The 16,026-nt window shown below is 42.7% G+C and overlaps 1 protein-coding gene across 1 annotated transcript in view; it reads left to right on the top strand.

Annotated features, from left to right (window-relative positions):
- The window catches only part of LOC311108905 (cadherin-18-like), a gene marked incomplete at both ends in the record, with an annotated part of 152,120 nt that overhangs the window by 101,464 nt on the left and 34,630 nt on the right, over positions 1–16,026 (top strand). The window contains 2 exons of the mRNA XM_084151696.1: positions 5,801–6,054; positions 13,510–13,646. Coding sequence (XP_084007822.1) covers positions 5,801–6,054; positions 13,510–13,646 — 391 coding nt within the window. The remainder of the gene's footprint in view (positions 1–5,800; positions 6,055–13,509; positions 13,647–16,026) is intronic.

Genomic DNA, 16,026 nt, shown 5'->3' with positions numbered 1-16,026 from the left:
TTCATTAAAGAATAAATTAATGAATTAACAATGACAGGCACACTAGGGAAGGAATAATCAAACTCAAGAAGGTACATGACAGAGTGAATGAACAAATTAATAAATGAAACAGTGACAGGGACACCAGGAAGGGAATAATCAGCCTCAAGAAGGTACATGACAGAGTTGTGCTTAAGGCACCCTTTTCCAGAAGTGTGTACTTGCACACTCCCCGTCATGGATTTAAAAGCATACGATTGGTGTAAGCATTGGCTGGAGAGAGTTTCCACCATTGTAAAAATCCATGTGACATTTTTTGCAAATGCACACCTTAGGAAAAGTATGATATTGCTGTCTATTCCTGTGTAATAACACTGTTATTATTTTAGTAACTTTTTGGGGGGCCCACGACACCATTTTGATATCTGAAAATTGTCACGACCCGAAGTATTTGATACACTGCCGATTTTGCAGGCTTTCCTACTTACAAAGCATGTAGAGGTCTGTAATTTGTTATCATAGGTACACTTCAACTGTGAGAGACGGAATCTAAAACAAAAATCCAGAAAATCACATTGTATGATTTTTAAGTAATTAATTTGCATTTTATTGCATGACATAAGTATTTTATATATCAGAAAAGCAGAACTTAATATTTGGTACAGAAACCTTTGTTTGCAATTACAGAGATCATACGTTTCCTGTAGGTCTTGACCAGGTTTGCACATACTGCAGCAGGGATTTTGGCCCACTCCTCCATACAGACCTTCTCCAGATCCTTCAGGTTTCGGGGCTGTCGCTGGGCAATACAGACTATCAGCTCCCTCTAAAGACTTTCTATTGGGTTCAGGTCTGGAGACTGGCTAGGCCACTCCAGGACCTTGAGATGCTTCTTATGGAGCCACTCCTTGGTTGCCCTGGCTATGTGTTTCGGGTCATTGTCATGCTGGAAGACCCATCCATGACCCATCTTCAATGCTCTTACTGAGGGAAGGAGGTTGTTGGCCAAGATCTCACGATACATGGCCCCATCCATCCTCCCCTCAATACGGTGCAGTCGTCCTGTCCCCTTTGCAGAAAAACATCCCCAAAGAATTATGTTTCCACCTCCATGCTTCACGGTTGGGATGGTGTTCTTGGGGTTGTACTCATCCTTCTTCTTCCTCCAAACACAGCGAGTGGAGTTTAGACCAAAATGCTCTATTTTTGTCTCATCAGACCACATGACCTTCTCCCATTCCAACTCTGGATCATCCAGATGGTCATTGGAAAACTTCAGACGGGCCTGGACATGGGCTGGCTTGAGCAGGGGGACCTTGCGTGCGCTGCAGGATTGTGTGTGTGTGTTACTAATGGTTTTCTTTGAGACTGTGGTCCCAGCTCTCTTCAGGTCATTGACCAGGTCCTGCCGTGTAGTTCTGGGCTGATCCCTCACCTTCCTCATGATCATTGATGCCCCACGAGGTGAGATCTTGCATGGAGCCCCAGACCGAGGGTGATTGACCGTCATCTTGAACTTCTTCCATTTTCTAATAATTGCGCCAACAGTTGTTGCCTTCTCACCAAGCTGCTTGCCTATGGTCCTGTAGCCCATCCCAGCCTTTAGCAGGTCTACAATTTTATCCTGATGTCCTTACACAGCTCTCTGGTCTTGGCCATTGTGGAGAGGTTGGAGTCTGTTTGATTGAGTGTGTGGACAGGTGTCTTTTATACAGGTAATGAGTTCAAACAGGTGCAGTTAATACAGGTAATGAGTGGAGAACAGGAGGGCTTCTTAAAGAAAAACTAACAGGTCTGTGAGAGCCGGAATTCTTACTGGTTGGTAGGTGATCAAATACTTATGTCATGCAATAAAATGCAAATGAATTACTTAAAAATCATACAATGTGATTTTCTGGATTTTTGTTTTAGATTCCGTCTCTCACAGTTGAAGTAAATTACAGACCTCTACATGCTTTGTAAGTAGGAAAACCTGCAAAAACGGCAGTGTATCAAATACTTGTTCTCCCCACTGTATGTAATTAATAGCCAATGTTTACTTTTTTATTTGGGGCTATGGTAGTCATTTGAAAAATATTAACAGTATTTCTGATTGTTTTGTCAACTCAACATCACGTACTTTTAATGTTGGGCTATGACAGTCAATTGCAAATGAGTCTGACATAATGTATCTTATCTCACCACCACTAATTAGATGGGTGTGCTTGGTGCATGTTGCGTCAGAACTTCTCAAAGACAGGGGGCGTGGTCGACAGTGCGCACCTACCTCATCTCTGCTGTCACATCCAACCTGGATCGATATTTGATTTTAATGCAGACGAGCACGGAATCCAGCTTCATACAGATATGAGCTGGCGAAGGGTACCATGAGTTTTATGGTTCTTTCAAGACAACTGGGAACTCAGAAAAATATGAGGTCAAATCATGACGTCGGTGATCTTCAGGTCGGAGCTCTGGAAAGAGGCCAGAGTTCCCAATTTGGAATTCCGAGTTGGATGACCGTAAAAAATGTAATCCCAGTCGGAGCTCGAGTTACCAGTTGTCTTGAATGCACTGAAGTCGGAAGTCCCTTTGAGTCAGGAACCAAAACTCCTCCTTAGTGACCTGTGAATGCATTCAGTCACATGACAGCTCGATCAGCTGTTCGATTTCGCTTACCGGCATGTCAACTGAGCCAGGATCACAGTCAAACGAATTGGGAAGTAGGTCCCAAAGTACTCTTCCAAGCATTTGAGGTGAGAAGTCATCAGTCGTGTGGGACACTTAATGATGCTGTTTTCTGTCAGAAACATGCACAGCCGCGGGAAGGGGGCATGGTTCACTTTTGAAAGACTCTCTCCAATAAGAATTACTTCCTCTGAATTCACTGATTCGGTCACTCATCTGTAGAATGTTTTTGTATTTCCCCTGCATGTTTGGGTTCAGTTCGTTCAGTTTCCCAAACATGTCTGTTACATAGGCAAGGAGACACATTTTCTTTTCATTACACAGAAAGTCAACCAAGTCTTTTTTTTACATCCATTGTGAATGACAACAGTTCCTCTCTCAATGCAAAAAATCTGTCCAACACTCCCCCTTGATAACCACCAAGCCTTAGTGTGAAATAGAACATTGTCATGCTCTGATCCCATATCTCCTCATACTGTAGTTTTGCAGACAGGTGTGCGTGCAGTGGATATGGTTTGATGCGGTCTCCTGAGTGGTGCAGTTGTCTAAGGCACTGCATCGCAGTGCTAGCTGTGTCACTAGAGATCCTGGTTCGTATCCAGGCTCTGTCGTAGCCGGCTGCGACTGGAAGACCCATGGGGTGGCGCACAATTGGCCCAGTGTCGTCCAGGGTATGGGAGGGAATGGCCGGCAGGGATATAGCTCAGTTGGTAGAGCATGGCGTTTGCAATGCCAGGGTTGTGGGTTAGATTCCCACGGGGGGGGCAGTATGAAAAAAATTAACAAATAATAATGTATGCACTCACTACCTGTAAGTCGCTCTGGATAAGAGCGTCTGCAAAATGTGTAGTTTGCCATTGAAGTTACCTGCTGCAGTATATCTCAGAGTTCTGTGCTCAGCTCTTTTGCCGCCAGTTGGTCTCAGTGTATCATAAAATGTGTCCATATGGCAGAGGGACACTGCACTCTAGTTATGAATGTGAGACCTGCCCGTCGTCCCGCCATAGATGGAGCCCCATCTCTGCAAAAGCCCATCATTCGATCCCATGTAATCTGTTTATCGTCAATATAGCCACGCAGCACACTGAACATCCCCTGTGCCGTTTCATGCTTGGGAATTGTGAGACAGAACAATATGTCCTCGTGAATAGCATCCCCCGACATGCATAGCGAACAAAAGTAAATGCATGGGCATCTCGGCCATTACAGCTAATGTCCATTTGGAGAGCATAATCTGGGGATTTTTTGAGTCGTTCAGTCAGTTTCCTCTTGACTGCTAGCAACAGCATAAGTTCTTAGTTCAAGACTGTTATCTGACAAAGGTATTGACGTGTGTTTCTGTGCCTCTGCCTCCCCACACATTGTTTTCACCATATCAATTACGTCCGGTTAAACCAAAGCCTCTGCAATAGTGTGTGGTTTCATAGTATAGCGGGCCTAGTCATTCACCGTGGGAGTGATTCAAGTGCAACGGTCAAGTGTGGCCTTTTCCCATTATCAAAGGATACTCTCTGGTTGAATTTTTTTAACGGATTTTAATCATTTTCATGTAGATTTTTAAGGTTAACCACATTACAATGATTTTGAGATACAACAACTATTATATTATATATATATACACACACACACACACAGTATCAGTCAAAAGTTTGGACACACCTACTCATTCCAGGGTTTTTCTTTATTTTTACTATTTTCTACCTTGTAGAATAATAGTGAAGACATCAAAACTATGAAATAACACATATGGAATCATGTAGTAACCAAAAAAGTGTTAAACAAATGAAAATATATGTTATATTTGAGATTCTTTAAAGTAGCCACCCTTATTATTATTTTTAAAGGAATTCTCCTGCGGCCCCATTTTCATATTACACGACCCCATGTGGGGTCGCGACCCCTAGTTTGTGAACTGCTGGTGTAGAGACTGTTGTCCTTCTGACAGGTTCTCCCAGCCAAGGAACGCTGTAGTTCTGTCAGAGTCGTCATTGGGTTCTTGGTCACCTCCCTGACCAACGTCCTTTTTGCCCGGTTGCTCAGTTTGGTAGGACGGCCAGCTCTAGGTAGAGTCTGGGTATTTCCATTTCCCAATGATGGAGACGACTGTGCTCTTGGAAACTTGGAGTCACGTCCCGTAGTTTGGGAACAGCTGTATTAACCCTATTAGTCCCGAGACCCCAGCAAAGATTGGCTTTTCATTTATCTGACTTTCATTTATCTGCATGTCCAGCCCTTGTATTTAGCCTCACAATTAAGTGTTTTACCATTTTATTCAGGACAACCAGGGCTACAAGTAGAACAAAAAACTATTTGGCATGAACTGTTCATGTGTTTTATTGAAAAATGTCAATTTTAAAAAAGTTTGCCAAAGCAAAAACCTGTAAAAAAAAATTGCGACAACTTATTTTTTTCATTTCACTTCACCAATTTGGACTATTTTGTGTATGTCCATTACATGAAATCCAAATAAAAATCCATTTAAATTACAGGTTGTAATGCAACAAAATGGAAAAACGCTAAGGAGGATGAATACTTTTGCAAGGCACTGTATGTGAGCTTAGTACAGTATTATTGACAATATGTCCTGGGATTTCCAATGATCTTCTATGTAGAATAACCCCTTACCTTCTAACAACACTTGTGTAGCTTGTGAGCGTCATAGAGCAAATGTTACATGTGCGTGTTCGTGAGTGTCTCAGCATTTCATAGATAGTGTTTAATAGTTTATAGCTCAAACCATTCGGACTCTATTGACGTTTTTATATAAAAGACCCCTTGTGGATCCATTCTTGTCTCACAAACCCTGTTCTAGTTTAGACCCCGTGATTCACACAGACTAATGGTTGGTACCTATGGATACAGAAGAAATAGACTAATCCAATGGTACAACCCAGAAGTCTGTAGACATCTCAAACACACAATGTTTAAAAGGGGCTAGAAGTTTAAAAAGCGCTGGTGTTGCGGTGGGACGCATTGGGTTAACACGTAACATAATACTTCAGTAGGCTACTTGCATTGTAATTACATGGTACACAAGTGGATTATTATTATTATTATTATTATTATTATTATTATTATTATTATTTATTATAAGTGGATGAAGTCTGTTCCTAATCCTGCATGTTTTCCTGGTGCCTTTTTCCTGGACATACAGCCACTGAACTATGAGAGGAAGAAGACCTACACCCTTCACATTGAAGGAGTGAATACCCACGTGGAACCTCGTTTTTCCTACCTTGGTCCTTTCAAAGACACTGCCACCCTAAAGATCACTGTGGGAGATGTGGACGAGCCACCTGTATTCTCTATGGATTATTACATCATGGATGTTTATGAAAACGCTCGTATTGGTACAGAGGTGGGGGCTGTAACAGCCCGGGATCCAGACAGCAAAAACAGTCCTGTCAGGTAAGAGCTTTGAGACAATCTATTACATATGCATTTACATTTACATAATTTAGCAGACGCTCTTATCCAGAGCGACTTACAAATTGGTGCATTCAACTTATGATAGCCAGTGGGACAACCACTTGTTTGTTTGTTTTTTAATGGGGGGGTGGGGGAGGGGTGTGTGTGTTGGGGCGGGGGGGGGGGGGGGGGGGTAGAAGGATTACTTTATACTATTCCAGGTATTCCTTAAAGAGGTAGGGTTTCAAGTGTCTCCGGAAGGTGGTCAGTGACTCCGCTGTCCTGGCGTCATGGGGGAGCTTGTTTCACCATTGGGGTGCCAGAGCAGCAAATAGCTTTGACTGGGCTGAGCAGGAACTGTACTTCTGTAGAGGTAGGGGAGCTAGCAGGCCAGAGGTGGATGAACGCAGTGCCCTCGTTTGGGTGTAGGGTCTGATCAGAGCCTGAAGGTAAGGAGGTGCTGTTCCCCTCACAGCTCCGTAGGCAAGCACCATGGTCTTGTAGTAGATGTGAGCCTCAACTGGAAGCCAGTGGTGTGTGTGGAGGAGCGGGGTAACATGGGAGAACTTGGGAAGGTCGAACACCAGACGGGCTGCAGCGTTCTGGATAAATTGTAGGGGTTTAATAGCACAGGCAGGGAGCCCAGCCAACAGCGAGTTGCAGTAATCCAGACGGGAGATGACAAGTGCCTGGATTAGGACCTGTGCCACTTTCTGTGTAAGGTAGGGTCATACTCTGCGAATGTTGTAGAGCATGAACCTGCAGGATCGGGTCAACGCTTTGATGTTAGCGGAGAACGACAGGGTCACGCCAAGGTTCTTTGCACTCTGGGAGGAGGACACAATGGAGTTGTCAACCGTGATGGCGAGATCATGGAGCGGGCAGTCCTTCCCCGGGAGGAAGAGCAGCTCCATCTTGCCAAGATTCAGCTTGAGGTGGTGATCCGACATCCACACTGATATGTCTGCCAGACATGCAGAGATGCGATTCGCCACCTGGTTATCAGAAGGGGGAAAGGAGAAAATTAATTGTGTGTCGTCTGCGTAGCAATGATAGGAGAGACCATGTGAGTATATGACAGAGCCAAGTGACTTGGTATATAGAGAGAATAGGAGAGGGCCTAGAACTGAGCCCTGGGGGACACCAGTGATGAGAGCACATGGTGCGGAGACAGATTCTCGCCACGCCACCTGGTAGGAGCGACATGTCAGGTAGGACGCAATCCAAGAGTGAGCAGCGCCGGAGATGCCCAACTCGGAGAGGGTGGACAGGAGGATCTGATGGTTCACAGTATCAAAGGCATAGGTCTAGAAGGATAAGAGCAGAGGAGAGAGAGTTAGCTTTAGCAGTGCGGAGAGCCTCCATGACACAGAGAAGAGCAGTCTCAGTTGAATGACCAGTCTTGAAACCTGACTGGTTTGGATCAAGAAGGTCATTCTGAGAGAGATAGCAGAAGAGTTGGCTAGAGACAGCACGCTCAAGAGTTTTGGAGAGAAAAGAAAGAAGGGATACTGGTCTGTAGTTGTTGACATCGGAGGGATCGAGTGTAGGTTTTTTGAGGAGGGGTGCTCTCTCGCTCTCTTGAAGACGGAAAGGACATGGCCAGCGGTCAAGGATGAGTTGATGAGCGAGGTGAGGCAAGGGAGAAGGTCTCAGGAAATGGTCACTACTTTGTATCCTTTTCTCTCTCGCTCTCCTCCAACACTACTCACTCTGCCCCTACTCAGATGGTAATGTGCCGTCGCAACCTTCACTCTCTCTCTCCCGCTACTCTCTCCTCTTCCATCCTATCATCTCTTCCCTCTGCTAAATCGTTCTCCCTCTGATCTCCTGATTCTGCCTCCTCAACCCTCCTCTCCTCCCTTTCTGCATCTTTTGACTCTCTATGTCCCCTATCCTCCCGGCCGGCTCGGTCCTCCCCTCCTGCTCCGTGGCTTGACGACTCATTGCGAGCTCACAGAAGAGGGCTCCGGGCAGCCGAGCGGAAATGGAGGAAAACTAGACTCAAGCGGGCAGGTTGTTGGGTGGCCGGCCGTCACAAGTCACAAGATTTCATCTGGAGAGAGGGGAGAAAGAAGTCAAAGCATAGGGTAGGGCAGTGTGAGCAGGACCAGCGGTGTCATTTGACTTAGTAAATAAGGATCGGATGTCGTCAACCTTCTTTTCAAAATGGTTGACGAAGTCATCCACAGAGAGGGAGGAGGGAGGGGAGGAGGAGGAGGATTCAGCAGGGAGGAGAAGGTGGCAAAGAGCTTCCTAGGGTTAGAGGCAGAGGCTTGAAATTTAGGTGGTAGAAAGTGGCTTTGGCAGCGGAAACAGAGGAAGAGAATGTAGAGAGGAGGGAGTGAAAAGATGACAGGTCCGCAGGGAGTCTAGTTTTCCTCCATTTCCGCTCGGCTCCCCGGAGCCCTCTTCTGTGAGCTCACAATGAGTCGTCAAGCCACGGAGCAGGAGGGGAGGACCGAGCCGGCCGGGAGGATAGGGGACATAGAGAGTCAAAAGATGCAGAAAAGGAGGAGAGGAGGGTTGAGGAGGCAGAATCAGGAGATCGGAGGGAGAAGGATTTAGCAGAGGGAAGAGATGATAGGATGGAAGAGGAGAGAGTAGCGGGAGAGAGAGAGTGAAGGTTGCGACGGCACATTACCATCTGAGTAGGGGCAGAGTGAGTAGTGTTGGAGGAGAGCGAGAGAGAAAAGGATACAAAGTAGTGGTCGGAGACTTGGAGGGGAGTTGCAGTGAGATTAGTAGAAGAACAGCATCTAGTAAAGATGAGGTCAAGCGTATTGCCTGCCTTGTGAGTAGGGGGGGATGGTGAGAGAATGAGGTCAAAAGAGGAAAGGAGTGGAAAGAAGGAGGCAGAGAGAAATGAGTCAAAGGCAGACGTAGGGAGGTTAAAGTCACCCAGAACTGTAAGGGGTGAGCCATCCTCAGGAAAGGAACTTATCAAGGTGTCAAGATCATTGATGAACTCTCCAAGGGAACCTGGAGGGCGATAAATGACAAGGATGTTAAGCTTGAATGGGCTAGTGACTGTGACAGCATGGAATTCAAATGAGGAGATAGACAGATGGGTCAGGGGAAAAAGAGAGAATGTCCACTTGGGAGAGATGAAGATTCCTGTGCCACCGCCGCGCTGACCAGATGCTCTCGGGGTATGCAAGAACACATGGTTAGACGAGGAAAGAGCAGTAGGAGTAGCAGTGTTTTCTGTGGTAATCCATGTTTCCGTCAGCGCCAAGAAGTCGAGGGACTGGAAGGTAGCATAGGCTGAGATTAACTCTGCCTTGCTGGCCGCAGAACGGCAGTTCCAGAGGTGCGTGCAGGGACCACCAGATTAGAGTGGCAACAGCCACGTGGTGTGAAGCGTTTGTATGGCCTGTGCAGAGAGGAGAGAACAGGGATAGACAGACACATAGTTGACAGGCTACAATAAAAAAAGGCTATTGTCTGTCTGCATCACCTCATCCCAAACCTGGGTAGTACAGGATCCAGAACTAGGTTAATCATGTGTCCACTCCTCGTTATGTGTTCAAACATGATTCTTCAGTCTGGTCATGCAAATGTTTTGTTTTGAGTATAAATTAAATAGCAGCAAATGGGCTCTACTAGACAACACATAATATGCATGTACACCTATGTGCAAAGACATGGTAATATTACAATGATTTTAATAAACCTACAACCCTTCAAGTGTCCTAATAGGAATCATCTTTCCTAGTTTGCATGGCATGGGCTCCCAGTATCATGTCTAAAAGCTTAGGGCCATTCAGTCTATACAAACCATGTATTCATTTTCACATTCCAAGAAATAAAGAGGGAGTTGCGACATAACCTCATATCAGATACAGTATATTACCCATACACCAATAGATTGCGATCTAATACTCCCTATTACATGATATAAGATCTTGGTTTGGTGAAACACCACACTGTACATAAGGGGTTTAGGGAATTCCTCAACTGTTATTGTGGCCATATCTCTTTCCGGTCATGTCTGCAAAAGACAAGCTGGCTAGCTCAGTCAGCCAGACCCTTTATGAAGAAAAATGTATCTATAATACATTTTCAAGGAGTGATAGAGATGCTGACGGAGTCTGACATTTTTTAAATAAACTGATTCAACATAAGGCTTAAGATATTTGAAAGGGATTGGTGGTAAACAAAAGGAAATCTACATATGAAAGGGTCCTCCCCCTCATCTAATTCTTAGAGCTCTCTGTCTCACTGTTCACCACCAGACAGGAAGAGACCATGGGAAATGTTTGGATGAAATCCATTTGAACTGAGAAAAAGAAAAATGCCACAAAATAATATTCCTTGAGTTGGTGGTTGGCTGTTGGGGACAAATAGCAGTCTCTCTCTCCCTCTTTGATCGCTGATGCTGCTTTTGCCTCATGTATCATTTATGTTCCTTCAAGATACGAGGAAATAAGGCCAGTAGTTTGAATTGTTAAGACTGTTTCAGGTCCCTTTGTTATTGACACATTTTAATCGCCAAACAAGGTGGTGAGTCCTCATCATCATGGCAACGTCTTCAAGTCCCTCTGAGGACCAAGGTGCTGTCTGATCTGACACCTCCATGATGAGAGGTCTCTGGCATCTCCATAACAGTTACAGAGAGTAATAACCTGTGTCATACTTATAGTGCACTGTGAATGGTCTTCTGTAATAGTACTAACATCTGTTTAATAAAGCCCTATGGTTGGGGAGTTATCTGAATACGAAAAAACTAGTGGTTGATAAACAAGTTTTAATGACTCCAACCTAAGTGTATGTAAACTTCCAACTTCAACTGTATGAGCAGAATTACTGTCTTACCTCATTTAGTCACAAAATCCCTATTTTGAAAGCAACTGTTTACTGGAAGCTGTGTGGCACCATTTTCCCGCACGTGGACCAGCCCCCTAGCAATTCGAGTTCTAGCCAATGAGCTTCAGCTCCTCACCATTTGAGTGACAGCTAATAAGATGCACACACAGCAGAGAGCGAGAGAGAGAGAACAATGACGTGGTGCACATATGAGGTAGTAGGCAATTTTTGGGGACCACCTTTGTCTCGTGAGCGCTACTTTAAGAACTGGCTAAAAAGTATACAAAAGTACTAGAGAATCTCTAAGGGGAAAGCAATCCGAAAGTAACTGAAAGTAATCCATTTACATTACTGAGTTGGTAATCCAAAAGTTACGTTACTGATTACAATTTTGGACAGGTAACTAGAACCTGTAACGGATTACATTTATAAAGTAACCTGCCCAATCCTGGACTTACTTGACCTAAACACTTGATTCCTATAAGGAATAAAAGCCATTAGTGAATGTCGTCCATCTCAGGACACTGAGATTTGAATAATTGGCAGCCAAATCTTTGTTGGAGAATTTCAGTTTACCAGGAGAGTAACTTTTGTTGCCATCGTATTCAGTTACCATATAGATTGATGCAAACCCCACCACACCAAGCAATTTATGTAATATGAGGTTGTGTTTAGGCATTTGTGCTGTCAAAATATCACCCTTAAAAACATGTAACTATTTAGACATGTTTAATGGAGTCACATGGTCATACAAACGCCCATGCTGTTTTTAATTCCTCTGAAGTAATCACCAAACACTTGAATCTTGCTGGTAAAATCCCTCTTTCCATCAAGAAGTCATTGAGCACTCGTAAGCATGAGCATTTAATAAACCATGACAGCATTTCTGCCGAGAGTGCCTTCTACACTTGTAAGCAAGCTACGCTTCCGATAATTAATTCATTATGGCAAATGAATGCAATCCTTTGCTTTATTGTTTTTCCCCTCTCTCCATCTCGCAATTACTGCTTTCTTTCCATGCCAATTGAAAATTGCCTATGTATATTAGTTCTAAGAACCAAGACTGAATTAGACCAACCACACATTCAGTTTTCATTTTATACATAATAACAATCATAAGGAAACCAGCTGAATGTAGACAAACATATGGAATTGTTTTAAGATGGTCTTAACATGGATTATTTAGCTATTTGATTTTACATTTTAGGACCCCTTTAAGTATATATATAAAAAATATATATAATTTGATAAAATATTTAATTTGGCCTTTACTACGAAATAGGTATGAAAATGTATGCACTCACTACTGTAAGTCACTCTGGAGAGCGTCTGCAAAATGAATAAAATGTCAAACTACTATAGCCGATAGAAACGCATTGAATAACATATTCATAAATCGCAAAAAATAAATCATAATGGATAAGGTTTTGAAGTGTCTGTCCTATATCTAAGAGATATGAGAAAGCTCAGGAAATATTTAAGTTTTTTGGACACATTTAACCCCAGATTTTTGTTGCCACAAAACTACCTCCATAATATAATTCATTTGTATAGGTTACCTTCAGACGAGTCCCGTGGGGGTTGAAGCGCAAAACGGAAAGCTTAGAGTGGTCATATTAGTTTTTAGGCCAAACCGTTCGGACGCTACAGACGTTTTAATGAGAAGGTCTGACAAACACTGCTGCAGTGGTGGGAAAAAGTAGCCATTCGTCATACTTGAGTAAAAGTAAAGATACCTTAATAGAACATGACTCAAGTAAAAGCGAAAGTCACCCAGTAAAATACTACATGAGTAAAAGTCTAAAAGCATTTAAATATACTTAAGTATTAAAAGATAAAAGTATAAATAATTTCAAAATCCTTATATTAGGCAAACCAGATGGAATGATTTTCTTGTTTTTCTTTTATTTACGGATTGTCAGGGGCACACTGAGTCTGCCAGATCAGAGGCAGTAGGGATGACCAGGGATGTTCTCTTCATAAGTGCGTGATTTGGACCATTTTCCTGTCCTTTTAAGCATTTTAAAATGTAATGAGTACATTTGGGAATCAGGGAAAATGTATGGAGTACAAAGTACATTATTTATTTTATTTAGGGATGTAGTGGAGTAAAAGTAAAATTTGAAAAAATATCAATAGTAAAGTACAGATACTTAAATAGTACTTTAAAGTATACGTAAGTGCTTTACATCACTGCACCGCTGTAGCTCGGCCATCTTCAACCACAGATGCTAAAGGCCGACATAGGCATATTGAGACGCAGCCCATGCAAAAAACAGACATCTATCTGTAGCTTAAACTGACAGATTTTGATGGGGATATTTTTTATTATGTTACTTAGATTGACGCAGTCCTATGGGTCCTGGTCTCCGTTTATAGTGTTTATAGTCCTATGGGCCCTAGTCAAAAGTAGTGCACTAAATAGGGAATAGGGTGCAATTTGGGACGCAACAAACTCACTGCACTGTGAGTGGACCGTAGACTCCATGGCACACAGGCATACATTTGACATCAACCCTTCAAGGGTAATTTGTTATTGCATCATGATGCATTTCCCATTTCCTCAGGTGTGCATGACATTTGTATTAGACTGTGCAGAAGCGGAATTCATGTGTTTTTAAACTATCCTCTCTTTCCTCAAAATAGGTATTTCATCGACCGCAGTGAACACGGAGATAAGTATTTTAACATCGACATGGACAGCGGAGTTATAAAGACTACCCAGAGTCTGGACCGGGAGGACATGCCGTGGCACAACATTACTGTGATGGCCTCAGAGGTTGGTAGGTACCCAGGGTTTCCATTCATACTGCAGCAGGGTGTGTGTCTGTGTATGTGTGTGTCTGTGCGTGTGTGCATACATGCCTGTGTGTGTGCGTGTTTCTAAGGGGTAGGGGAATCTTCCAACTTAAAATATAAAATCCACCGTATAGAGGTTTGAGAAGGGTCAATCCATTTATATGTTCTTGTTCTGACCTCATCAAAGCTATTAAACTTCCCTATAGACTTTTCACAAACGATGATTTACTGATGGTATTGAGGTATAGGCCTAGATGGTTGCATTTGATCAGATTTGGAGATGATTCAATATGAATTGGTATGTATGTCACTGTTGAATTTGAAATGAGGGGATTCGTTGGGGTTTGAAGGAGGTGATTGAGCGCTAAATGCCTGACTTATGAAGTTGTTGACATCACTGCTGTGGGGTTGATGTGTCACAGTGTGTGACCCAAATGGCACACTATTCCACAGGGCTCTGGGCTCTGGTCAAAAGTAGTGCACTAAATGAATAGGGTGCCATTTGGGACGTAGCCACATGATCCATTAATGATTGTGTTTTATAACCTATTATAAAGCAATTCCATTCTGGTTCTCTAATGTGTCATTTCTGTTATCTTTTCCAAAATGCTGTTCTGTTATTAAAAGCACAACTATAGAGATGTTGTTTTGCCAAAGCTTTTAACAGTCTATTCATAGCACATTTAATGAAACATTTGTACAATTATCACACTATTTTGGCCTTTAAAAGTATATAATTATGCATGAGTCATGAATATGTGCAAGATTGCTCCTCAAGTGTTGAAAAAATTCCTTTAAAACAGCTTTCAATTTGTTTATATCCCGTCCACAGAATTAAGCACTTCAGGCTCACTGCTGTTAAAGCAGGTGATTGACAAAGGCTCCGTCTCAGATTGAACAATTAAACCATTATTATTATTGATGTTATTGGTCAATTAGAAGGAATAGGGGCACACTCACTCACAATTAAAATATGTATGCTTTATTTATCAAATTCTGGTCATCAATGCCCTTCACTCTTCTCATAAATATAGTTTGTTCCACTTGCATTGTAATGCATGCACTGAAAAATTTACAAACCACAAAATAAAAACATTAGGATACTGAAAACTATTACTGAAAACTTTTTCGCTAACATTAGCTATATTTTAGTAGAGGCTCTTATCCAGAGCAACTAGGGTTCAGCGCCTTGCTCAAGGGCACATCGGCAGATTCGTCAGCTAGTCGGCTCAGGGATTCAAACCAGTAACCTTTCAGTTACTGGCCCACCACTCTTAACTACTAGGCTACCTGCCGCCCAGTAGCTAAGCTCTAGACACTAGCTAGCTAACTAGACAGTCATTGGTGCTGACAGATTGTTTTGCTATATCAGTTTCAATCTATCCTATAAAACATGACATTGCTAACCAGGCATTAATTGGCTAACACAATTTAAGTTTATTAGGAAGTTTAATTAATAGGTAAGACACTCACCGGACAACTTCAGTGGGTAACTTAGATAGCTTGGTTTCCCTTTTCCAACAGATTTTTCTTCTCCCCCTGACTGGTCGTCAACGGTTACTGGTCTTGGAACTCATGTGTTCACCAGAAATGGCTTCTGGTAAACTGTTTTCCACTACTGGCAATAAATATTGTTGCCACAAGTTTGCCACAGATTCAAATAGAATCTTGAGAGAATTGTTTGCCAGACAAAAACCTCTGGCGCACTGTTTGCCACTAGTGGCAATAAATGTTATTGTTGCCAATGTTTTGCTGCAAATTCACCAATAGTGGCAAACATTTTCAAACTTCTGGCAACATTTTGTGGCACACTATTTAGTTTGCAGTAAATTTGCCACAAACTTACGGGAAGTTTGCCGCAACAAATCATTTTTTGTAAGGGATTGTGTATACTTGAGATTGAACTAAGTATGTCTCATACAAACCCACATGATATACATGTCAAGAAGATGTCACTATATCAACAAGGTCTTTATGATACAAGTATTTAGAATACTTTATATCATTATTCTATCTAACAGCATAGCATTCTAACTGCACTACTTCAGTATCAGAATGGTATCAAAGTCTCCGACATCACATTGCAAAGGGGTGATGATGCACTTATCCTGATGATATCTACAGGTAACTGCCAAAATAAAGGAAACACCAACATAAAGTGTCTTAATAGGGCGTTGGGCCACCAGGAGCCAGAACAGCTTCAATGTGCCTTGGCATAGATTGTACAAGTATCTGGAACACTATTGGAGGGATGTGACACCATTCTTCCATGAGAAATTCAATAATTTTATATTTTGTTGATGGTGGTGGAAAACTCTGTCAGACGCTTCTCCAGAATCTACCATAAGTGTTCAATTGGGTTGA

Source organism: Coregonus lavaretus (genome assembly GCF_964263955.1).
Source record: "Coregonus lavaretus genome assembly, chromosome: 34".
NCBI classification, from domain to species: Eukaryota; Metazoa; Chordata; class Actinopteri; order Salmoniformes; family Salmonidae; genus Coregonus; species Coregonus lavaretus.
The sequence above is the reverse complement of the archived record's forward strand: the minus strand, read 5'-3'. Positions and strand labels throughout refer to the sequence as shown.